The 25,490-nt window shown below is 38.9% G+C and overlaps 1 protein-coding gene across 6 annotated transcripts in view; it reads left to right on the top strand.

The window, feature by feature from the left end:
• KCNMA1 (potassium calcium-activated channel subfamily M alpha 1) overlaps window positions 1-25,490 on the top strand; it is a 901,346-nt gene that overhangs the window by 840,316 nt on the left and 35,540 nt on the right. For all 6 annotated transcript variants that reach the window (XM_036736100.1, XM_036736099.1, XM_036736098.1 and 3 more), the window contains one exon: window positions 24,808-24,921. In XM_036736100.1, coding sequence (XP_036591995.1) covers window positions 24,808-24,921 — 114 coding nt within the window. The remainder of the gene's footprint in view (window positions 1-24,807; window positions 24,922-25,490) is intronic.

Genomic DNA, 25,490 nt, shown 5'->3' with positions numbered 1-25,490 from the left:
AGATGAGAGGCTGTTGCCTAACTTTCCTCAAAATCTTTGAAGCTTAGTTTGAGTGTTAGAGCTCTGAGACCTAGGGTACTGCCCCTGCTTTCAATGAGCCATCAGAATGGGGCTTTAATAGAAGAATCTCTCCAGCTCACGTGAGGAATCCTAGTATGCCTCAGTACTAGGGAGGAGCGGAGAGCAAGGGAGCAAGCTTCTACTGATCGCCCATCACGTCCCAGGCACTGTGCTAGGCACTTTACAAATATTTTTTCATTTGATTCTAACAATAGCCTTAAGAAGTAGGTATTGTTATTATCCCCATTTTACAGATAAGGAAACTAAGACACCCAGAGGTTTAATGATCATATTCAGAGTCAAGGAGCTAGTAAGTGTCTGAGGCTGGACTTGAATTCAAATCTCACTATCTCTGGAGCTCTTTCTGTTTCATCCCTTTGCTGCCCCTACTTAATCTGTTCCAAGTTTAGTTTTATTCAACAGATATTCATCCCCTACCCTGTGCAGACCCTATGCTAGAAGCACAGAGACAAAAGTGAAAAAAGCCCCTGTCCCCAAGGAATTTGTCTTCTGATGTGGGGCATTGGGAACTGGAGAAGGGAAGCAAAGTTATTAATCAATGAATCAGTCAACAAGTATTCATTAAGTGCTTACAAAGAGCTAGGCACTGTCCTAAATCCCAGTACAAAGAAAGGTCAAAACAGTCTCTGGACTCAAGAAGATGACATTCACATGAAGGTGAGCACATATAAATTATCAGGTACTGATAAGATTTTTCCAGAGTAGATGAGGGTTAACCTCAGAGGAGAAGGCGTAGCTACTGGGGAGAGGGGTGACCACAACTAAGAAATGCTGCTTGAAGAAGTTGGGATTTGAGCTGAAGCTTGGATGAACCTAGAGAAGCTGAGAGAGAGAGAGAGAGAGAGAAATGTGGAAAGGAAGGAGCCTCCAGGGATAGAAGAGAGCTAATGCAAAGGCAGGAGACAGGAGATTGAATGACGTATGGAAAAGAATAGCTAAGAGATCACTGTAGTTGGACCACAGAGTGAACAGAGGAAGGAGAGCTGAAAAAGACTGGGAAGGTAGGAAGGGACCTGATTGTAAAGAGCTTTAAATGCCATCAGAGGACTTTTATTGGATCTTTGAAGTAAGAAGGAGTTCATTGAGCAGTGCAGGACATGAGCAATGACCAAGTTTTCTAGTAAAATTCAAGGAAGGAAAAATCACTCCCAGCTGGGAGATGTAGGAGAAAAGTCAGGGAAGGTTTCCTGGAGGAGAGATGCCTGAGCTGAGCCTTAAAGGAAGAGCAGGATTTTACAGGCAGTGATGAGAAGGAAGTACATTCCAGTAATAGTAAATGGACTCTGTAGAGTCCAGAGTTGGCATTTCAAGTATGAAAGGGGGGAGAAGGAAGGAAACAGGAATTTATATAATGCCTACTATGTGCCAGCACACATACTAAGCACTTTAAAAATATTATGTCATTTAATCCTTACAACAGCCCTGTGACCTCTCTGATTTAAGTGCTACAATAATCCATATTTTATAGAGCAAACTGAGGCAAACAGGGTTGAATTACTTGCCCAGGGTCACACAGCTAGTTAGTGTCTTGAGGTAAGATTTGAACTTAGGAAGATGAATCTTTCTGACTCCAGGACTGGTGCTCTGTTCACTGTACCACCTAGGTACCCATATCAGACAGAGATAGAGAGTTAGATATAGAAGTCATTGACTTAGGAGTTGATATTTTATTAACCCATGAGAATAATATACAAACAGAAGAATGCCTAGAACTGTCTCTTAGGGTATACCCCTTCATAGGGGTCTGGAGGTAATCACAAACAAAGGGGACAAAGCAGAAAGACTCAGACTACTAAGAGGAAAACAATGAGAGGATGCTGTCAATGAAACCAAGGGAAGTAGAAATTATAAGAGAGTAGGAAGTGGTCACAACATTGCCTGCTACCAAAAAGTCATGGAAGATGAGACTGAAAGAAGACAATTGGATTGAGCCATTGAAGGCATCAATGACTTTTTGGGAGAGTAGCTTCAGTAGAGTGGTGCCATTGGAAGTCAAACTTCAAGGAACTGAAGAGTGAGATGTGGATGATAAGAAAGTGAAAAGAGGGAGAACAGACCGTTCTTTTTACAAAGTTGATAATGAGAGAAGGAGAAAGGTATGGCAGTAAGTTGAAGAGGTAAAGAAAAGTCAAGGAAGATTTTTTTTTAATTACAGGGGCAGCATGAGCATATTTGTAAGAAGCAGAGAAGGCACGGGGCAGGAGGTGACTAATGAGCAATGGGGCAAGTTCCTAATGGAGAACAGGGGGAAGGGTCAAAGGTACAAGAGAGGGGATAACCTTGGCAAGAAGAAAGGCAGTATCATCCTATGCACTTGGAGCAAAAGAGAAGATAGAAATATGTAGGGAGGTTTTGAGATGTGGAGAAAGGGACACAAGGGTGCTCATGATGGATAGCCCCAATTATTTCAGTAAAGTAGGAGAGGGGAGCTTTTGAACAGTCACCATGGGGAGTATGATAAGAAAGCAATGGGAGATGACTTAAAGTTGCTACAAACTAATGAAGGCCAAAGGCCTAGTTAAGGCTAGATAACATGAATGTATAATTGACCCCGGTATATAAGGTTTGATGACTTACTCTAGCAATTTTTCTTAGGTCAGGAGTAGCAGCACAGAGGGCGAATGCTAATGGAAACACAAGATTAAATATGAACAGGGCATGGAGAAAGGAAGAAGTGTATAAGGGATTCTAAGTTAGAATACAGCGCCTTGTGGAACTGCTTAACTATATAGTGTTTGGATATTGAAGGGAGAAGACAGAAGGGTGATGGAGTGGGAGAATAACAAAGGGTGGGGAAGCTTCAAATCCTCACACTAAGGGGAAAGGAAAGTCCTGGAGGAATAAGGAAGATCTCCATATACAGGCTATTGTGTTATACAGTGTAAGGAAAGAGTTAACACTGTCTTCCCTTCTCTGGCCAGCTGTTTGTGTGTTCCATGGATGTGTACATCCAAAGAGTCTCAGTGGAGATCCAGAGCTAGAAGGGATCCCAGATTTATGCTACCTCAGCATAAATACCTCAGCATTCCCTGGCAAGTGATTCCCTGAGAGATGAAGATTCACATTAACAAATTGACCATGTCCACTGAGAAGTGTATGTTTGGTCCTACTGACCTCATACTGAGGGGTATGATCCATGGACATCATGGCATAGCCATCAAAGAGGAAACATGGTGCAGTGGAGAGAGAGAAAGAGAAGAGGCAGAGAGACAGAGAGAGACACACAGAGAGAGACAGACAGAAACAGAGACAGAGAGAAAGGAAAGAGACAGAGACAGAGACACAGAGAGAGATAGGAGACAGAGAGACAGAGACAGAGAAAGAGAGAACACTGAGTTGAGTCAAGTGTTTGCCACTCTGCCCCTAACTACTTGGTGTGACACTGAGCACACCCGTATTTCACTTACCTCACCTACAAAACTGGAGAAAACTATAACTCTCTAATCATCTCATAGGGGTGTTGTGACAATTCATTAAATTCATTGAACATTTAGTAGATAACTACTATGGCCAAGGGATTGTACTGAGGATACTAAGAGAAAAAAATGTACAATCCCTGCCCTCAAGGACCTTGCATTCTGTTAGGAAGCATGCAACATGTACACATATACATATATACACATACAAACATATACATATATGTGTATATATGTATGTGTATATATACATATATATATACATATATATATACATACATGATATTAGAATTAAAGGAAACATCCAGGCAAAGTGCTGTAGGAAACTGAGAATGCTTAATGTATTTAATGATCAAGTGAGATCATGTATAAGTACTTAAGAAAGTATTGGGAGAAAGGGAGAGAAAAGGGAGGGTTAACAAGAGTAATTCCCCAAATAAGAGTGCCATTGCAATGTTTTTTTTTTAAATGCACAGAAGAGAACAGCAGGAAGTTGAGAAAAAATTAGACAATCAGGACAGTTTTGAAAATTACATGCAGAATTTTATTTACATATATGCATGTATTTATTTGTATATCGGTAATATTTACATGTATTTTATTTATATATGTATATAATATATACACACAAACTGTGTGTGTGTGTATAATATAAACAGCATGAAATGGAGATTCACAGTTTCACAAGAGAATCCTTTTGTGTTCTGCTATGTTTATGGAAATGTTCTCTTTTGGTGTTTTTGCTTAAAATAAAAAATAATGAAAAGAATGTGTTGAGTGCTACTCAGATGCAAGGCACTGAATTAATATAAAATGAAATAAATATAAAATCTTACGCTTGGGTTTATTTTTTCCCAAGTATAAGATCAGGTTAGAAAGTATATTCTCTGATCTGGGAGTTTTAGTGGATTGTAAGCTTAATGAGTCAATGGCATTATATGACAACCCCAGAAGTTAAAGCATTCTTAGGCTGTATTAAGAGAATCATGGTGAGACTAGAATTGATGATCTCAGCTGTACTGGTGAAAGTCCTCGAGATGAGACCATGAGATTTTATGAAAGAACTATTCCTAGTTTAGCCAGAAGAAAAGGTCTAAGTAGGAAGGATATGATAGCTGCCTCCACATATTTTAAAGAGTTATCGTATAGCAGAGGAATGACATTTGTAAGTTGTATCGTTAGCTACTTGAGGGCAGAGATTTTCACTTTTTTTGTGTATCTCCAGAACCTAGTACAGTTTCTGCACATAGTAGGTACCTTCTCACTTGCTTGATTACTCTGTTTGACCACCGAGGGTAGAATTAGAGACAATGAGTAGAGATTGTAGAGAAGTCATTTTAATCTTTATGTAAAAGAAAACTTCCCAACCTTTGGTGCTGTCCAAAAGTGGGATGAGTTTCTCCAGGAGATACTGGATTCCTCTCAGTGCATGTCTTCAGACAAAGGCTGGATAATTGCCTCTTACATAGATTGTAGAGGGAATTCATGTTCAGGTGAGAATTGGGTTAGATGGCATTTAATCTGGTAGAATGGAAAGAACACTAAGCCAAACATTAGCAGGTCTGGGTTCTAGCTTCCAACTCTGTTGTCATCTAGATTTAAGACCTTTAGCAAGTCATCCAACATCTTTAAATCTCATTTCCTCATCTACAAAGCAAAGGAATTAAAATCATATACTCACAAATATTTAAGGCTATCAGCCTGTGATGCCATTGGGTTCTTGGATAATCTCACCAGTATTATCCATGTATCTCCAATGATGAATGGCATAGTGGAATCACCAATCACGTTTTTGCCTCAGTCCATCAACTATCATCACTCCTAACACCGTAGAGCAGCAATCACTAGGATCAATCCATTTTGGGTATGGAATAAATATTAATTCATGATGACAAATGATAGTTAGTGAGAAAAGAACTCTGGGACACCAACTTTCAAGAACAAATTTCTGCCTTTTCCACTTGCAGTCCAGGGAGAGCAGGGGCCATAGAAAGTTTACACATACATGCGAGACTGAGGGTAGTCCTTGTTCTCATGTTGTTGTTTTTTTTATCTAAGTTCTTCCATTCTTGATCCCCATTGGTTAATCCAGACATGAAAGATGGACAAGGAGGGGAAGTAATGTACATCAAAGCTGAAGTATCCCACTTAATCTCTAAGCTTCTCATTTACTAGTCCCCAGATGATTATAAATTCACTGAAGCTTTCTTCTTACAAAGCTTATTTGTCATCCCAAATCACCAAAGGAAACCCCCTATTATGCAGGTGTGTCTCTCACTTATTTATTTATTTGCATTTAGGATGGTGAGGAATAAAAAAAACGTGCCTTTTTATGAGCATTAATTATACACCAGGCAAGGAAGCAATTGCCTCTGTGTTATGAAATATTAAATCAAAATACTTCCCGTTCCCAGATGTCCCAGAGATAAATACAGCAGTATTTTGAAGCCCCTCTTGGAGCTGTTTTGCCTGCAAATTTATAGTTTTGTCTCCATTTTCAGAAAACCCTGTTTTCTGTGAAGTATAGCACTCTTGGTAGTTTTTTAAGAAGCAAACTCCTCTGGAGTTGCCTATGTAGGCAACAACTCTTATGCCAATGGCACACAAGGGATCCAGGGTTGATAGGCTCCTTTAAGATGACAAATGGGCTGGAAGTGTTATTGTCTTTGATTGCATGCCTTACATCATCTGTATGTAGGAATAAGAGGGCCATACTTTATCTTTAGCCATTTTATAAATATTTAAGTCCTTATAGTTGCCTAAAGATATTAAAGCATATTTTACAGTAGTTGGAGTATAAATATTATATATAGCACAAGATACCAAAGTAGTTTAATGAATTCATAATTTTCTGTTCACTTTTATTGGAATGTGTTTTATGTTAGAAAAGTTCCATTTAAAGAATAAGATGCCATTCTACTCCCCGAAAACACAGAACTGTAGCAAACGTCAGTGGGGCCATGTTACCATGAGAATGGGAGGCTTCAACATGGTAGAGAAAAGGGGGTTAAGACACAAGGATAAATTTCCACCAATTTCTGCATTTTAATTTAAGTAACTTTTTGAATAAACAATTTTCTAGCTTGTTTAAATCATAAAGTGCTCCAAAGAAAGAGTTTTTGTTTTGTTTCATTTTAGTGGTAGTAATGTCCCTAAACTTCACTTTCTAAGATGTTATTTAGGAAACACAAGGGAAGAAGAGGAAAATAACACCCAAATGGGCAGGGGAATAGCTATGACTCAGGTTTTTGATTTGGATAACACGGTCCTCCATCACAAGTGTCAGCTTCCCTGAATGCAAATGAATGTTTTTGTTTTCTTTGAGTGGGTGGGGAGATTGGAGGATTATTTTTTGGCATGCATTTTCAGTTTTCCAGTGAAATATAAAGAAATTCCTCTTTAATATTTCACAAAGTTTCCCTAGTTCCCAGCGGGAGTCCATGCTAGGTAATGTTTGCTAATTACCAACAACAAAACTAGACATACAAAGCTGGTAAATTACCTGACCCTTTCCATTTTAATGAGACAACAAGGATTTCGGGAAGGGATGTTGTTTCAGTGGTTAATGGTGTCAGCAATGTTGTAATTGTGGGTTGAGATGCATTAGCTGAACAGCCACGTGTAGGAAGGGCTTCTCTTGACAAGCTCTTTGGAGACTAGAGCCATATTATCATTAAGCCTTTGTCATTTGCATGCTGCTAATCACTTACTTTATTATCCAGTGTATCCATTGTCTTTCTTTAATTGCTCTTTAAATTAAAATTAAAAATAGTTACAAAGCCCACCATGGCTGGGATGGCATCTTGATTATGAAGATAACTTCAAGAAAATGAAAGATATGATAATATATTGTAGAGATTACCAGAGAGTTCCCGTTGTTAGATTCTTTGCCGACTGGCCTCAGGGGCTTTATTGCAGCATTTCCTCATGCCTTGGCCCATATTATTTGTTTAATAAATGGTTATTTATGACCTTTTCAGCTGTTATAGAAACTTTTAGAAAAGTTTAGAAAACCTGCTTTTGATTTGTTGGAGCCACCATGCTTTTCTCCTCTGGTTAATGCTTCAAGGGTTGGTCATGGGACAGAGGCTGAAAATCTCTTCGGGGTAGTGCATGACACTCAAGAAATGAGCTTCCTTCAGAAGTACATGCAGGTTCATTCTATCCATCTAGGTGAAGAGCTTCCACAATTGACTAGATCCTAAGTGGTACCCTTATTCACTAAGAAAGTATAATCGTCCAACAATACCATCTAACTAGCATTGGTTATGTGTTTGTTGTGTGCAAGACAGGAGGCAGCAAGGCATAGTGGATAAAGGACTGGGCTTGGAGTCAGGAATATCAGGGACCAATGTCTTGGCTCAGACACATGTTAACTTTACGTTTGGCCATAGGCAGGTTAAGATAACATTCTGATGCCCCAGGCAATTCTTTAAGACTTAAAATTACAAGTGAATTGCTGATCTGAGTCTGTGGAGAAAATTACAACACCAAGAAGTTCCCTATGCAATAAAATCATAGCTTCTGATCTCACCACACACATGGCACTAGGGATACAATTTTTAAAATCTCCCAGCCCTCAAGGAGTTTCTATTCTACTGGTTAATAGAATTCTACTGCATATTCGGTTCTATTCTCAACTTAATCTTCAGAGCGATACAATTAGCTTTAGTTCATAACATTCTAGATTTAGAGCTGAAAGAGATGTAGAGACCATAAAGACATCACTGAGGAAAGCAAGGCCCAGAGTGCTTGGGTGACTTGTCTAAAGTCACACAGACTGATTTGCTTCTGTTTCTTGTATTTGGATACTGTTAAGTGTTCTTAATACCATGCCATCAATGATTATCATTGTATAAATTGATACTTACAACTTATGGCACTAAACAAAAGATAAAAGTCAGTGGAAATGCATTTATGCCAATTAACCTCAACAATTTCTTCTGTGAGAATTTTGTTTTTATGTATATATAGTGTGTGTATGTGTACATATACATACATAGGCATGTAGATGTATATATGTATGTACGTGTGTATATAAATACACACATATACACATATGTATGATATATAAGTATATGCTTGTATGTATATGTATGCATATAAACATATATGTGCATATGGTATGTAAGTATATGTGTATATATTTATACTCACATATTCATATACATTTTTTTCCTACTAGAAGTTCATTCCATGTGGTTATGTGTGTGTTCCTGAGGACAGGCTCCTCCACCAAAACAGAATAGGGAAGTTGGCCATAAACCAACCCACTACCACCCCAGGGTCTCTCCACATGGTAGGGGAGCCCAGCAACTGAGACAGCCTAGGGCAGTTCATCTCCTAAAGCAACAGTGGAAAAACAAAAGGAGGGGAGGGAGCAGGAATGCAGGGGTTTTATAGATAACAGTGAGGTCTACTCAGACATATCTGATGTCATAAGCAAAGAAGAGTCAACTAGTTATGTTCCTAGGGAGATCAAAGTTTCTAGCAAGGAAGTTTCTTGGCATAGAAAATTCCAGAGATGAAAGCAGTGTCAGACAGGAGTCAGACAGACTATATAGAGCAGTGACACCCATTTGAAAGACTACACCCCTCCCCCACACAAAATTTGGATCCTCTAGCACTAGACTGAAATTTATAACATGTGGATTCTGGTTGCCATTAATTCGCTCTGTGATATTGGGCTAGTCACTTCTCCTCTCTAAAGCTCTCTCTGTTCTTCTGTGGCCTCTTATTGACTTTAAAACTCTGCCTCTGAAAGCGTAGTAGATCTGTCTCTGACACATGACAACTGTGTGCCCATAGGAACCAAAAGGATCACCAGCTTCAATTATCTGTCCCATAGAGATTATAAATACAATAGAGTTGGGTGGTTACCATTTGATATTCCATGAGACATATATGAAGAGACTGGGAGTTTTACTATTCTGATGAGAAACTGTTAATTGTGACAACTAATGCTAGAAGATAGAGAAAAAGGACCAAGACAATTTATTTCCTGAGAGGATTGAGTTTAACATATAGTTTATGGAGAAACATAAAGGGAATTCTTGAAAAGAGACTTTCATTGGTATTCTGAGAGAACTGAATGGTAGGACTGTGTTTCCAGAATTGAGAAATCAGCCATTGTAGTAATTTTGTATTTATGTAGACGTAGATGTAAACGTATACATCTACACCTACATACATATATGTGTATGTATATCAGACATATATGTATGTGTGTGTGTATTATAGAAATGAGCAGAAGCTTATGGGAAAGTGATTTCTCTAGCTTATTAAACACATGTCGAGAATCTTTTACTTAACAGTAGCCCTTCAGAAATGGCTAGATGAAAATTTTTCGTGATGGGAGGCTATTGTACATGAATCATAGGGGGATGCACTGCATATCTTGGCAAATATTTCTTTTACACTGAGTTAATTTCCCATGCATTTCAGATATGGACATTTTAGTTTGCCCATGATTAGTGACTCTGTCTTCTGCCATTGGCTCTTATACAACCGAACAATGGCATTTGGCATTTTAAATGGAAAAAAAGACATTTGAACTGTGTGACAAATGCTGAAAAAACAAAACCCATAGCACTGAGAACATAAAACAACTATTTATAATGTAGAGGTGGTTACCTTTTAAGTCGATCTATCATTTTAATGAGCTCTTTGCATTTCTTTGATTAATGTTCAGACAAGAGGGAGGGGAAACAAAGGGTGTAATAGAAACAGAAGAAGTGTGGCCTTGGCACCATGAGGGGGTCTTCCTGTTTATTTTATCCTTACCCATTTAATATTGCTGACTGGAAATTTATACATCTGTCTTTGCCCTAATGCAAAGAACTCTGGTAGTTTATAAGAAATGTGACCTACCATGAAAGAGAATCTTCTAATTGGCGAAACAGCTTTAATTTTTAACTCTAAGGGCAGTGTAGGGAAAATAACCCTGAACAGATGGGCAGGATACTAGTATCTAGTCTCAAGCCAGTTAGTCAGTAATCGCCTCCACCATGGGCAGATCTCTGCCCATAATAATAATTCACATTTTTATAGCATGTTAAGGTTTAAGTCACTTTCCTCACAACAGTGCTGAGAGCAATGTGTCACTGTCTTCGTCTTACAAATGCGGAAACTGAGACTCGGAAGAGGTGATGTGACTTTTCTTAGCCTTAACAGCTAGAAAAAAATGTTTGAGCCAAAATTCAGACCCAAGTCTCTCAACTCCCAGCCCACAATTATTTCCATGACAACATATTCCCATGTAGAGAAATAGGTATTGAAGCTAGGAGAAGCCTGAAAGTTCATTGCGATAGTGAGATTAAAACAGAAAAGTAGGTAATGTGATAGCATTTGATATTAATAACACATTATTCATGTAGATCGATGCACAAAATAAGGAGATATATGCTCTCCAAAGGTGTTCTTCCCTGTCACTGAGGAAGAACAAGGCAGAGTCCAAGGAGGAGAAGGATTCCATATAGAAATGAGATATATGTTTATGGATGACATTGTACTCAGTACATATAATGATGCCTCCTAACTGAGCCATAATCCCTCAAAACAATTTGACTGAACTATTCACATAGGCCAAAAAACAAATAAATAAATGAATTTAGAAAGCCTATTGGTCAGCCTTTGGTGTGTGTTTGGATGAAAAAAACTATGGAGCTTGCCCATCAATATTTCAGACACTGAAAATGGACAGTGTGCTGGGCACAGCATTGAACAGGTGAAGGAAAGTGGACTGGATTGCCCTTGGGACCCCGCATAGGTTTTTTTAGTGATCCTAAGCATCTTTATGTGACAAAAGTCACTCCATGTAATGCCAACAGTATTCCAGTGATGTATAGTTTAATGTTTTGGGATACTATAATTTAGAAAGAAATGGAGTTGAGGAATACCCAAAGGGCAGTGGAGAGATGTACAGTGAGCTATAGCACATCAGTCTCACTGTATGCCAGGATATCTTACCCCTGCTGACTTTATCTTAACAAGATGATTTGAGGGCACTTTATATGATGTTCACTCAGGACAAGCTTTGTTAAGCTTGCCCCAGGTTGAAGAGACAGGACAAATAATACTGATATCCATATATGTGCATGATTTTTGTACGGGCGTTCTATTTCAGCAAGTTGAATTGATGTCCCCATACAGCAGCTTGCAATGAAATGCACAGGAGAGATTTTGTGTCTTGTTTCCCCATCCCAAATCCAAGCCCTAACAAGTGAAAGGTGCCTTAAGCAGACTGCAGGGCAGCCTCCCCTGGGACATTCATCAAAGGCAGAGTCTCCAGAAAAATAGTACACTTGAATATATCAATGTAACACATTTGTGAATGGGAAAGAAGGATCAGAATTAGAGCACAGGCCTCTACCCTGTCCTGGAGAAATCAGCAAAAAAGATTTTCTATAGCATCCAAAGAATGAAGATGAACTCATGTGCATTCAATAAACATTCCTTTCACTGAAGATCCGGCATTTGAAGTATTTTACCTGGAGCTGGGAGAAGGCCCAGTGATGTGGTGCAGATCTGAGAAACTTGTTTGAAAAGGTACCATATAAAAGGGATGTTCTCTGTGGCCAGAAGGGATCTGTGTGACTCTGATCCTCATGTCTCTAGGCACCATGTGGGAGATAGTTATCATTCTATGGTCATGCCCATCTCTATCACAACATGGCCGGATTATTTGGCCTAAACCAGACAAACTCATAGGTTGAGTAAGCCTGGAAGTTTTTCCTCCATCTCTCCTTGACACTGACCTCTAGCACTACTGTCCATGGTGCTGTACCCCACCTCAGGTTTTTAAAGGGGGTTGACAAGGTAGGAAGGTCTTTGGGCACTGCACTTTTCAGAAAAGCCTCATTCTTGCTAAATAATCATTTTTTATTGAGTAAACATAGGTCAGCTGCCCAGCCCTTCTGACTTGGTGACTCCAACTTCGTGGGAAGCCACTGAAAGCAGCTGTGAGAAAATATTATGAGGTTAAACAGAGACTTTCCCTTTGCTGGATTTCTCTTGAAGCCATTTATGAAAATCTATTTCCCAAATCAGCCCTGTGCTCATGGATTTTTTCCACAAGTTAAAAAGCAATTGTGCTCCTAGACATGGAATTTTCTTTCCTTCATGTGCTGAGGAATTTGTTGGAATACATATTGCAGAAATGACTGCTGTGGTTATTACTGTAGTTGCTCAGGGGAGCTATTCAGATTCCTCATTTATTGGAGCTTAATAGATTAAAAGTCCAAATTGAGTCTCATGATATAAGCCTAATCAAGTTCTAATCTGCATAATTTTCCCATAAGCAGCTATGGGAAATTTGTATAATTTATGTTTCAGCAGTTGCCAATCATGTGTTAAATAGCATTGCTGCATTTACTTATCAAAATATTTTTATTGATCCTCACTTGCTCTGACATTTGACTTGGGGAGGTTTTCTTAAACTCATAGGAGATTTAATTTGTCTCCTGGATGATGTAATAGGAGATGTTTCTTTTGATTTTTAACATGCCTTTCTAGATCATTTTTAACTCTGATCTTTTCCTTTTACAACAGCATATTGAATACCTGTCTCAGCATGCAGAGATGATTCAGTCTAATTTATTTCCCAAGTTTAACGTAGCATATGGATTTCTAACCATCATTTATATGCACACAATAAAAGCTAATTTGGACTTACATTTGAACCAATTCCTTTATGTTAAATCTACGAAAGATGTAGTGGAGAGAGAAAGAGAGGAAAGCCCTTGTCTTCGTTTCTCCATCTCTGCCATAGGAAGTGATGGATAAGAAATTTTCTTTCTCTCTCTCATTGGGGGATTTCACCAGGGAAGATTTAGAAAGTGCTTTGTATTTCCCCCAAGGAGAAGCAATGTAATAAAGCATTTATTATACGTACTAAACTGTGCATTGGTGCTGCACAAAGTGCGTTAAGCCTAACTACAATGGGTCCCTGTTCTGCTGTTCCCTACTATTGTTTAAAGGTGAAAGCAATAAAATGGTATGGCCCATCCAACTCTGGTTGACTGCCTTGGTTGGGAAAAGAGAAGAGGGAAGCAGACCAATAGGAGAAAAGAACAAAGTACCATCCTTGCTCTGGGTGGTGAGGGGAGAAGAGCACCGGATTTGCAGGGGGCCTAGAATACAGAAGATGCTTAATAAATGCTTATCGGGTGATTCATTCCAGATTCACATTCCAGATCTGTGACTACCTCTGAAATCTTAGGCCAATGGTTTCTTTTCTCTGAGCCTGAGGTCCTCAACTCTAAAATATGGAGGGTGGACTAAATGACCCCCACATATTTAGAAATATTCAGATGAAGGGGAACGATTGTTCCTTAGTGCTGTTTATGGTGAGATTGCATGTCCCAGAATCACAGAAGTTTGAGAGCTGTCAGGGACCTCAAGAACTATTTAACCTAACCCACATTGGAAAAAGTTCTTTACGATAATATGCTCAAGTAGTTACTTAATCTTTGGCTAGGTATCTAATGAGGTGGGACTCGCCACCTCTTGAGGCAGTCCTTTTCATTTTTGTGCAGCTCTATTTGTTAGCAAGTTCCTGACATGTAGCCAAAAATTTGGTTTTCCCTGTGGTCACTGCCACCCTTTGTTCCTGACCCGCCCTTTGGGCTCAGACAGAGGCAGTGTGGTGCAGTGGAGAGAGCGTGGTTCGATGATATTCAAATCCTTCATCTGATGCTTCCTACCTTTTGGCCTTGGACAGTTCACAGCTTCTCTGGCCTCAGTTCTTCATCAATAAAATGAAATTGTTGTTCAGTCATTTTTTGGTAGTGTCTGACTCTTTGTGACCCCTTTGGGAGTTTTCTTGGCAAAGATATTGGAGTGTTTTGCCATTTCCTTCTCCAGCTCATTTTATAGATAAGGAAACTGAGGCAAACAGGGTTAAGTGACTTGCTCAAGGTCACACAGCTAGTAAGTGTCTGAAGGCAAATTTGAACTCAGGAGGATGAGTCTTCCTGACACCAAGCCCAGCGCTCTATACACTGCACTGCCTAGCTGCCCTAATTAAAGAAAGAGCAGGTCGACAAAAGAGTATATATGAGATCCAAGGGGATGACTAGGAAGTATAGTTGGAAAGTAAGGCTAAATTTCAAAGAAACCAGGTGTGCAGACAGTTTTGGCCTTAGACAAAGAGTTTATTTACCATCTCTCACCTTCAGTGAAGTGAAGGTTCTCCAACCCTCTTGGACCTTGACATTTGAAGCTACTTTAGCCTCCTGGGTTCTCCAAATGCATCCAAGTTTATGTCCTAACAGGTATAGATTTATTAGGGTGTGCCACAGAGGACCCAGCCTGAACCACTCTGGCGTGTGAGCACAGAGTCAGGGCCAAGAATATAAATAGCTACCATAAGAGAATCTTTAGGGAAAGAGGTTAAAATTTACAGCCTCTGACATACCATATCTGGCCCCCTGATCCATTAGGGCCATATAGACGTAGAGCTGAAAGACCTTCATGGCCATCCAGTACATTTTAAAGACGAGCAAACTGTGGCCCAAGGAAATTAATTAAGTGGCTTCCAAGTTCACATCAGTTGTAAGCATCAGGGGTAGGATTTGAACCCAGGTCCTTAGAGTCCAGAGTCAGTACGCTTTCTCCTTTGCTTACTGACTGCTTGTCCATATTCTCAGCCCCTACCACTGATTTTCCTGCTCATTTCAGCCCTTGGATTTTTGCATGCCAAAGAAATCTTTATACTGATCTGGTCTGGCCTTTTGGTGTGCCCTTACATGGATCTTGTTTCAGACTCTGCCCCTATAGACAGCGTTTAGGGTCAGAGAAGGATTCACACGTCATATGAGCAATGGTTAAATGAACTAGAAACATGAAAAGATTTATTGAAGATATGACAACCATCTTAAGGTATTTTAAGGGCTATTATCTGAGAGAAACAGAAACCTTATTTTGCAATCCTCAAGAGGGGAGAACTAGGAACCAAATGGTGGAAGTTATACACAGTGATGCAGGTTTTGGTTCAAAGTAGTACCTGTGTATCAATTTGAGTTATCCAAAAATGGGATATGGGGTGCCATTTCTGGTAGTGAGATTCTTATACTGCAACTGTTTGAGTACAGTTTGGATAACTTCTTCTTCTTCTTCTTCTTCTTCTTCTTCTTCTTCTTCTTCTTCTTCTTCTTCTTCTTCTTCTTCTTCTTCTTCTTCTTCTTCTTCTTCTTCTTCTTCTTCTTCTTCTTCTTCTTCTTCTTCTCCTCCTCCTCCTCTTCCTCTTCCTTCTCCTCCTCCTCCTCTTCCTCCTCCTTCTCCTCCTCCTCCTCCTCCTCCTCCTCCTCCTCCTCCTTCTCCTCCTCCTTCTCCTCCTCCTCCTCTTCCTCCTCCTTCTCCTCCTCCTCCTCCTCCTTTTCCTCCTTCTTTTTCTTCCTCCACTTACTATGTGTCATTCACTCTTCTAAGTATATGAGCTAGAAGCAATTCACACAGAGGATAGCAAGTTTTATTAGATGACCCATAGGGTCCTTTCTAATCCCTGAGATCCTACAATCCTAAATTACTCTGTATGCTAATCTGTTCACCTAAAGTGTACTATGGTTTTTGAATTGAAGATTGGTTACTCTGATGTAGTTTTTTTTTTTTTTTGCTCAACCAGAAATTCCCAGTCCTGCTCTGGAGAGATACCCCTAGGTGATCATAAAACTCTCAAAAGTATATACTCCAAGCCCAGTTAAGTTCAATTCACTTATTTAACTTTAAAATACTAATTTATTCTATTTACAAATTTGGTAACAAAGAGCACTTGTCTTGCAGAATGTAGTACAATGTTGGCCATCTTTGGTCCCCAACTTGACAGTCCCTATAAAAGGAGATCGGGAGGGGAAAGCATCCCCACAACACCTAGTTTCTCTTTTCGAAGAGCTAATAGAGGAAAGCAATGGAGGGAATAAATAATTTCATAATAGCAACTAAACCTCAAAGTAGCCAGAGCAATGATAAAAAGTTATAGCTGGTAGGTAGGAGCCACTTGGGATTTGCTAGTCCAAGTCACATTGTTCAGGGTTCCTTAGCTCTTTACACATTCAAATCATTTAAATTCAATGTTAATGCAGTTTTGCAAAGTGTGCTATATCTCCCCACTACCTTATCCCCCATGATTTCCTATGCTCTGAAAGTCTCTCTTCCTTCATAATGCCATCCCCAAATAACCCCAATTTAGGACAATCTTTGATTTGCGTTTAATGTCTTGAGCATACTGATGCACTGAATCCCAAATTGTCATAGACTTGCTTATGCGTAACCTTACCATTATTCTTTGTTCATAAAAATTGTCTCCTTAATCAAACTAGAGTCTTCTCATGTGCAAAGCTATATCTTTTCTTTCCTTTCCATTCTCCCAACTGCCTAACACAGTAGATACTTATAACATGTTTTCTAAATTAATTAATACTTGATTGAAGCCCGGAATTAAGTTAGATGCTTTATCCATGCTCCTCCTTCTCAGGAAGAAAATCTCAAGTGTTTGTTTTACAGCTGTTGACATGAAACAACTTCTTTTGCAATTCTTGCTAAAGGACTTAGTTTTTGAATGATCAACACAAGTGCTCTGCCTGACAGAGACCCAACTCAGCCTTGAGAACAATCACCGTACTTGGAAGAGAAAGCCTCAGCCAGCTGGTGATGTGAACTAGGCCTTTTTATAGGCAATTCAAATCCCTGGGCTCAGATGTGTTCAGCCCAGAGTACAATCAAGTATGGCCACTGATAATGGAAAGGAATCCAGAGGAAAGTAAGAGAAATAACTGAAAGAGGGATGAAAAATGTCTGAAAAGGAAGTGATAGAGGAGTACCTTTAAGGATAAGAATACTTTTCATAAGAAGTATGACCACCTGCTTTCACTTGAACTGAAAGGTGCAAGAGTTGTTTTGGGAGTAGAATCCATAGGTTCTGGCAATTGAATACAGTAGTGCCATTAACAGAAATAAGGAAGGGCAAGTTTAGTGGAGACACTGTATAAACATGTTACTTAAGAGAGTGAATGGTAGTGTCCTAACCATCTAGGATGTGGAATTCAAGCTTGCCTGGGGCTTCAGGGAAGAAGAGCTTGTCTTTGAAGTTCACTCCTAATATTGGTTATTCTCATGACCTCCATTGTCATCCCACCCAATTAGGCCCAAATGAAAGAATAGTGATGCTTCTATGGAGGCATGAGTCCAGGATGGGAGGCTCATACTCTTGATATGATTTAAGCTGATTTCAGGAAACCATCGTATTTGAAGGAATCTCTCTCTGTGTGTCTCTCTGTCTGTCTGTCTCTCTCTCTCTGTCTCTCCATCTCTCTCTCTCTCTGTCTCTCTCTCTCTGTCTCTCTCTCTCTCTCTCTGTCTCTCTCTCTCTGTCTCATATCCATTATTCATCTCTCCCAGTTAAATCAGTGGTTATTCCTAAAATTAATTTCCCATGAATTAGTCTAACTAATGAAAGTCATGTTTCTCAGTTTCATTATTCAGTGTATGTTGCTTAGGATCCCTAGAGGTTTTCATGGGCCCCTGCCCAAGCTCCACTTAATGGCTGTATTTTGGGCCCTCCGGGCTTAGAGTGAATGTCAATGGTAACTGTTTCTCTTGGAACAGCAACCCTGAGGGTCTTCCCCTTCCAGCATGATTTTTTTTCTTTTTTTCTAATTAAAGGGGCCATCCCTTGACTCACTTATTAAAGAGGCCTATTCACTGAATAGGTGTTACCTCACTCTAAGTTAGTACTTGAAAAGGCCTTAGCCTAAAAGGGCCAGGGTTTCCCATTGTATCCTGGGTCATCTCCAGTCATCCTGAAGAATATCTGGTCACTGTACCCAGATGGCACTGGAAGAAAAAGTGAGGCTGGTGACCTTGCACAGCCCTCCCTCACTCAAGTCAAAGTCAACTTCAAGTCATGTCATCATTTCCGTGATGTCATGGTCCTCTTCCAAAATGAAGGATAAACACAATCATGGGCCTGTGGTACAGACCCACAGAGATAGAATGCTGTTTTTCAGTGATGACGATTAAAGGTCAAAGAAGGTTTTTATCCACCTTTGAAAACATACGCAGGAGGGCCATGGCATTCAGTAACCAAGACAGAATTTAGAATTTTTTTTCCCAACTGCTATTGTAATGAATCATATAAATGAGGTCAATTGGCACCACTTCATTTTTTTTCAGAAGCTGGACTCCTACCCCTCCAAAAAAAATTACAATTGAGAAAATGGAAATAAATTTTAGAATGTGAGGCAGACTTCCTATTTCTGACTTTAATTTTCCTATAGTAGGTTACCTAAGAAGGTGTTATTTCGAAGGGTTCATTGACACCCAAACAGTAGGGATTAAAATGAAACCCTACTCCTTTTCTATGAATAAATGTGTGTTTGTCTGGGGAGAGGGAGGTAAGGAGGAGGTAGACATTGAAATCATAATAATAACCACTCATATTGTATAGTTCACATTACAGAGTATTTCTACTTATATTATTTTTTGTTTGATGAACATAAAAACCTTAATGAGTAGAAGGAATACATATTATTATCACCATTTTCTAGATAGCTAAACAGAAACTCAGGGGAGTAAAGTGATCCTATAGCTTGAGTGTGATAAAGTTAATTTCTGAGCTTAAGTCATCTGACTCCAAATCCAGTGATCTTTCTACCAGAGTCATTATTAAGGCTTTTAGTTCAAGATTAAAAAAAATATTGAGAAGTTTTATTTCAATAAACAAGACCACTACATTTGGATGCCAACACTTCAGTGCTATAAGAGACATATAATATGTACATATATATGCATATATACATATGTATACCCCTATATGCACACACATATGTGTGTATATGAATGAAAGTGGAAGAGACATTAAAAACACATGAATTGAATGACAATGGTTTGACTTGACCAAATGCATTCAAAGGAATTTGTAGTAGAGGGAGAAACATTTTGAAGGCCTTTAGGAACTGTTTTTAAAATACTCAGAGGAGCATATTCCAAAAGAATCGAAAAAATGAATATGTCACTATTGCTAGAACAAGCCTTCAGCACCTGGCAATTGATATGCCTACTTTCTCGAATTTATATTTTTTATAAAAATGATCTCTGGATATAGGGAGGGTATCCTTGAAAAAAAGTTATGAGAAAAGAATAAACAGGTTTTCTCAAATAATTTTCTGTAACAGACTATGTTTTCACATCTTTCTGTGGTTATTTTTCATTGGTAACAGAACACACAGACACACACACATAGACACACACACACACACAAACACACACACTTGACTCCATAGAGTAAAAGACAGCCTTAAAGATTCTCTCTCCAACAAAGCAACTCCCAGATACATGAAAAACCAATACAAGAATCCTGAGAAGATGGAACCACAGAGGTAATTGTGTTCCACGATCATTTCATCCTCAATATCAAATACAGCATAAAAAAGTGTTCACCGCTATCATAAAGTCTGTTTTTTTTTGGGGGGGGGGGTCCAAATGGGACAGGACAATTCCCCATCCTTTCCTCCCAATTGTTCATAGTTGTAAGTGATGGTGTATTTATTACAGAGAACTTTCAGCTCTCTTCAAGGAAATCCATTGCTGTACAGAAGAGATCTAAGAGACCACACAGGAAGAGACAAACAAACAATTCATATTGCCCAGATTATGACATTTAGTTGGAAGGCAGCCAAGACAACTGGCCAGCACTGTAGCTGGACAATGAATTTGGTTCAGAAAAGAGTAAGAGGAGAATGTACTAGAATGTATTTAGGGGATTTTGTAGAGGTTTCAGTAATTTCCCATGTTCCTTTCCACCAAGAAGGCCTGTCTTCTCCTGGTAATGCTCTCTGGAGGTGAATCATAGAATAAGAGCAAATCACAAAGAATAGCAAAGACAAAAAGCACTAGTAGGCTTCAGACTATTACTAATGGTAACTTTTGAGGATGGAGTAACAATAAAAGCCTTTATTCACTACATAAAACTGGAAAAGAAGTTAGATTGGTCATTTACTCAAAACAAAGATTTACATATGGCTATTGTACATATGCCCCCTGCAAAATCATAAAATATGGGGGAAGGGCTTTTGCATGTTTGATGGATCATCTGTGAAGAGTTTATGCCAGGACATGGTGAAGGATCACCCAAAATGAAGAGGAATATGTGGGTCATGCTAATCACAGGGAGAAAGAGTACTCATGATAGTGAGATCACACGAATACAGAAATATTGATGGATATTTCAAGCCAAGTGTACCCCCCCATTCCCATCCTTGGGGTGATGCTGAGGAGAGAAGGGCCAGCAATGGGCCACTTGCCAATTTGACAGTTGTGAGTGCTAATGGAAGAAAGGGAAATGGAATATGAAAGCAAAATGAAGTCAGACTAGGAGTTGGGTATGTCATTTCCAAATAAACGTTTCATGCAAAAGAATCGAGTCTTTTCACAGCTGAAAATGGAGTCTTTAAATAAGATAAAATAAAAGCATCGCCTTAGCTTGTTCCAGGTTCTGTAATGAAATACAGTTTTCCTAATATCCTGTGACCTGAATTTCTCCCTGCTTTATGGATGCTATTCCTTGATGTACAAACCTGTATTTTCTCCAGTCAGCATTCCATGATGGCTGTCAAAATACAGGCCATGTATTATGCATATAGCATTACCGATTTAAGGTGTTTACTTGTCAAGTTGAAGAAATTCAAAAACGTCATATTCAGTGAATCCGCATGGCTGTCACTGGGAGTTTTTCATGCCTTTGAATGAAACTTTTGATGAAAACAGTTCAGGTTTTCCCTTCACTTTTCCAGATGAGCGAAACAGAGAGCATTTTCAATCTATGTTCTAGGTTATACCATTGACTGAAAGCATGTGTTTTTCTTGAGTTTAGAAGGATGGATACTGAAACTCTCCCAGCTTTCCTCAACAGAGATGCCATGCTGCCTTTCAAAAAGAGAACTCATTGTATTCCAAATACATTCAGGAAAAAAATAAAAATGAGATGTAATCAGGAAAAGAAAATTAACTAAAGACAAAGATTTTTTTCCCTCTGAAAGTATGAAAGAAAGTTATTCCCAGGAGAAACAAAAAGTAAGATCTTTCCATTTTGTGGTATAAGGGATAGAGTTAGGGACTTGGATCTGGAAGGCCTGAGTACAAATCACACTTATTAGCTGTGTGAACCTGGGCATGAAACTTCATAAACTTTAAAGTGCTAATTAAATATTAGCTATTTTATTGGTGGTATTATCATTATTATTATTAATTTATTTCAGTTCACATCTTTTTACTACAAGAACAAAATGTAATACTTCAGCCCTGGAAATTCTTTTCTCTAGCCTCAGTTTCTTTATTTGGAACACGAAGAGGTTGGACTCAGGCTATATGATTTGTTCTAGCCCTGGGAGATTATGATTTTCATAAAACTCCAGACATCTAAAATGCCAACCTCATTTTATCTCATTATATCACCTTGGAAAGACAATTTGGGAAAAACAGGAAGCTGATGATAAAATAACCTTCTGGGTATATTTGAAGTTGATATATCTGGAGGCAGCTCATGGTAGGTGTTTAGTTCTTTGTCCTGGGCACCTGGGAAAACAGCAAGTGACCTCCCATTCCTAAGCATCTAATTCATCGGTTATTTTATGCAGCAATCTGCTATGGAGATAGGTGGGGAGACATGCAAAGTTAATGCAAACCCTGCCATCATACTTGCCCTCTGTGGGAATGGGAGCAAATCAGCACTTGCTGAATTAAGCTAACAGTAACATTTACCATATGCTGCCCTCTGTAAAATTAATTTCAGCTGAATAAAAATTGTTCCTGCTTTGCTTAGTAATTACTCTAAGAAGTTATCAAAGTCACATGAGATGGCCATTCAGCTTTCCTAGTAGCCTAAAGATTTTCTCATTTTTCTTGTATACATATACTTCACATAGCCCTGACTTATATTTATGCAAACATGTATGCTCAATATTAATTATTGAGACCCATAGTGCCAACTACCAAGGAATCAAAAAAAGCAGAAATCAAACTGGCTATTTTATGCCCAGAACCCAACTGGACAAACTTAATATGTAAGTCTGAGAGTTGACTGTGGGTTTGCGTAGCAAAATTGAGTGTCAGTCCCTATCTCAAACCCTTCAGGATAGTCAACATGATTTTTACAAAAGGAAGAAAGAAGAGAGAAAGAAAATAGGTTGTGGGAGAGAAAGAAGAAGGTATGGGGGAAGGAGAGGAGGAAGAAAGAAGGGTAAGAATAAAGAAAAGAAGAGAATAAAATAAAGAAGTATAAAGAAAGTAGGGGGAAGGAATGACAAATGGATGAGAGGAAGGAGAAAAGAAAAAGAAAAAGGAAAGGAGATAGAGCATGGAGGCAAATGATGAACGAGAGGAGGGAATGAGAGGAAGAAATGGAGGGAAGAAAGGGGAAGGAGATAAAGATGGAGGGAGAAGAATGGAAAAAGAAACAATTAACTGAAAGTTTGTTCCTGGAGTGTAAATAGAGTGCTGATATCAAAAATGAATTTATAGTTGATGATCTAACTTGTCGATTCAACAATACATCATGAATAGTATTCTTTTAGTTGACATTCTAATGCTCAAGAATCATCTTGGATGGCAAAATCGGGATCTGAAAAGGTCTCAAAAGGCTAGAACAGTAGGCTAAAGCTTTGATATTATTTAGTTTTAATTATCAGTTGACAGATTTGCCCCTTATCTGTGATTTCACTCCTACATGAAATACCGGGTGAAGAAATCATTCCTTTGTGTCTTATAGTCTTATAGAACATTACTTGGGACACTGAGAAGGAAAGGAACTTCTATGGTAATTGAGTATGCATGTGACAGAGCGAGAAAAGACTTAACACAAGTTTTTCTGATTCCAAAGACATACCTCAATTTGCTGTGTCACACTGCCTCTGCATTTGATAAAGATAAATATATTATCTTGACTTTGGTTTCAGAACAACTGGCTATTGACTTGAAGATCAAGAGAACTGAATACTAATTATAGTTCTGCTAATACTCCATCACTGCTGGGCATTGTAGGTTTCTGACATCACAAACTATTTCACTTTAGGGAAAGTCACATCACCACTCTTTACCACATTTTTCTCCTCTGTATTGTGAGCAGGGTAAAATAGATTATTTTTCAAAAGTATTTTAGAAAGTGAATCATCCTAAATAAATAGATGAAAATTACCATAGAAAAAGGGGGGGGGGACATTCACTAATTCTAGATGAGAAAAAATTTCTGCTTAAGAGAAGAGATAAAGATCAGGAAGTCATAAGGGACCACAAGATAAATTTGAATTTGCAATATACTCACCAGATTGGCCCAGAAAACTGCTCATGTAAAAATGACTCAGGGATCTGGGTGCAGTGTCAAGTCAATATGAAGACGACTGTGACCTAGTAGCCAAACAGTAAATGTCATCTTGGGTAGTCTATGGAACAAGGGAAATGTACTCTGCCCAGGTCTGGAGTACAGATACTATATTTTAAGAAGCATTTTTGACAAGCTGTAAAAGGTTCATAGGAGTCCAATTAGATGATGAAGGGACTTGAAATTGTATTATATGTACATTAGTTAAAAGAATTGAGTGTAGCTAGCCTGGAGATGAGGCAACTTGGGAGAAATATAACCAACTTTAAATATAGGAAGTATTGCCATGTAGAAGAGGTATTGTAATTTGCTTGATCCCAAAGGTAAACTAGGATGAGTAGGTAGAAATTGTAGGAAGGCAATTTTCAGCCACTTATTGGATGAGGAAAGCCTCACTGATGATTGGAACTGTCCAAAATTGGAAGAAACTGCTTCATGAGGTAATGAGCTTCACATCACTGGAAGTCTCTAAGCAGAACCTAGATGACCACTTCTTGTGATATTGTGGGAGAGATTCATGACATCCTGTCTGCCTCTAGGATTCTAGGATTCTCTTAGCTTATACATTTCCCATGCCTAGGGAAACATTTATTTTATTTTATTTTATTTTATTTTAATCAGCACTGGGGCTTCTTGATAGCATTTCCAGACAATTTCACTGATTGCTTTAGTAGAATCAATCGGTTTCATAGCAGCTTTCAATGAAGCCATATCAGAAGTTGGTTGTGTCCAGAATCGTATCAGAAGTCAATTAAAATTGTTTGTATCTCTATCCTTTAAAAAGTATTGCTCAGAGGAGACCCTGGATGTGCTTATTTTTTGTCACTCAAATTTTTATTAACCTGTAATTACCCATAAGCTACCTTGCTTAGATTTTCACTATGCTCTAAATCCAATCCCTCACGTTCTGATCCTAATTCTCCCCTCTCTCCTGTCTTCCAGGGTTCACACCACCAGGAATGGACAGGTCATCACCAGACAACAGTCCAGTCCACGGGATGTTACGTCAGCCATCCATCACAACCGGGGTCAACATCCCCATCATCACTGAACTAGGTAAGGGGGTGAATTTACAACTTGTTTTCCTTTTCCTCCTTCATATGGGGAAGGAGGAAACAGGCCCACTTCCGTGCCATCTCTCTTTTTGGAAAACAGTCCACCGTGAATATAGAGAGTTAGTATGAACACATGAGAAGGCTATGTGATATATTGGTACTGGGGAAGTGGTGAAAGGCTGAGAAAACTTTCACTTTCAATAAAGGCTGGATTCCAGCTTCCTTCCTATTGGAATCTGTTCCTGAAAGTACAGCAAAGGAGGATTTTTAGTGACTGAGTTCTATCTCATTTTCTGTGATGGTTTACTAAGCTAGCTAGCCTCAGCCACAGAGGAGCATCACAGCAATGGAGTAATGAGGTAAATTCTCCCCCCTTTGTATGAAATTTAAGATCATCCAGTCATAGAGACTGGGTGAGGTGGAGAAGCAGGGTTATTGTACCCAAGGATAATTGACTACAGTTTAATTCCTGCATACAAGCTAAGGCTATATTTCATGCCACTATGGCCCAATGGACTCTAGCATTTTACGGACTTTGGACTATCTGGATGTGGCATTTAAAAGAACTAC

This window comes from Trichosurus vulpecula, chromosome 8, assembly GCF_011100635.1.
Source record: "Trichosurus vulpecula isolate mTriVul1 chromosome 8, mTriVul1.pri, whole genome shotgun sequence".
Taxonomy (NCBI): Eukaryota; Metazoa; Chordata; class Mammalia; order Diprotodontia; family Phalangeridae; genus Trichosurus; species Trichosurus vulpecula.
The sequence above is the reverse complement of the archived record's forward strand: the minus strand, read 5'-3'. Positions and strand labels throughout refer to the sequence as shown.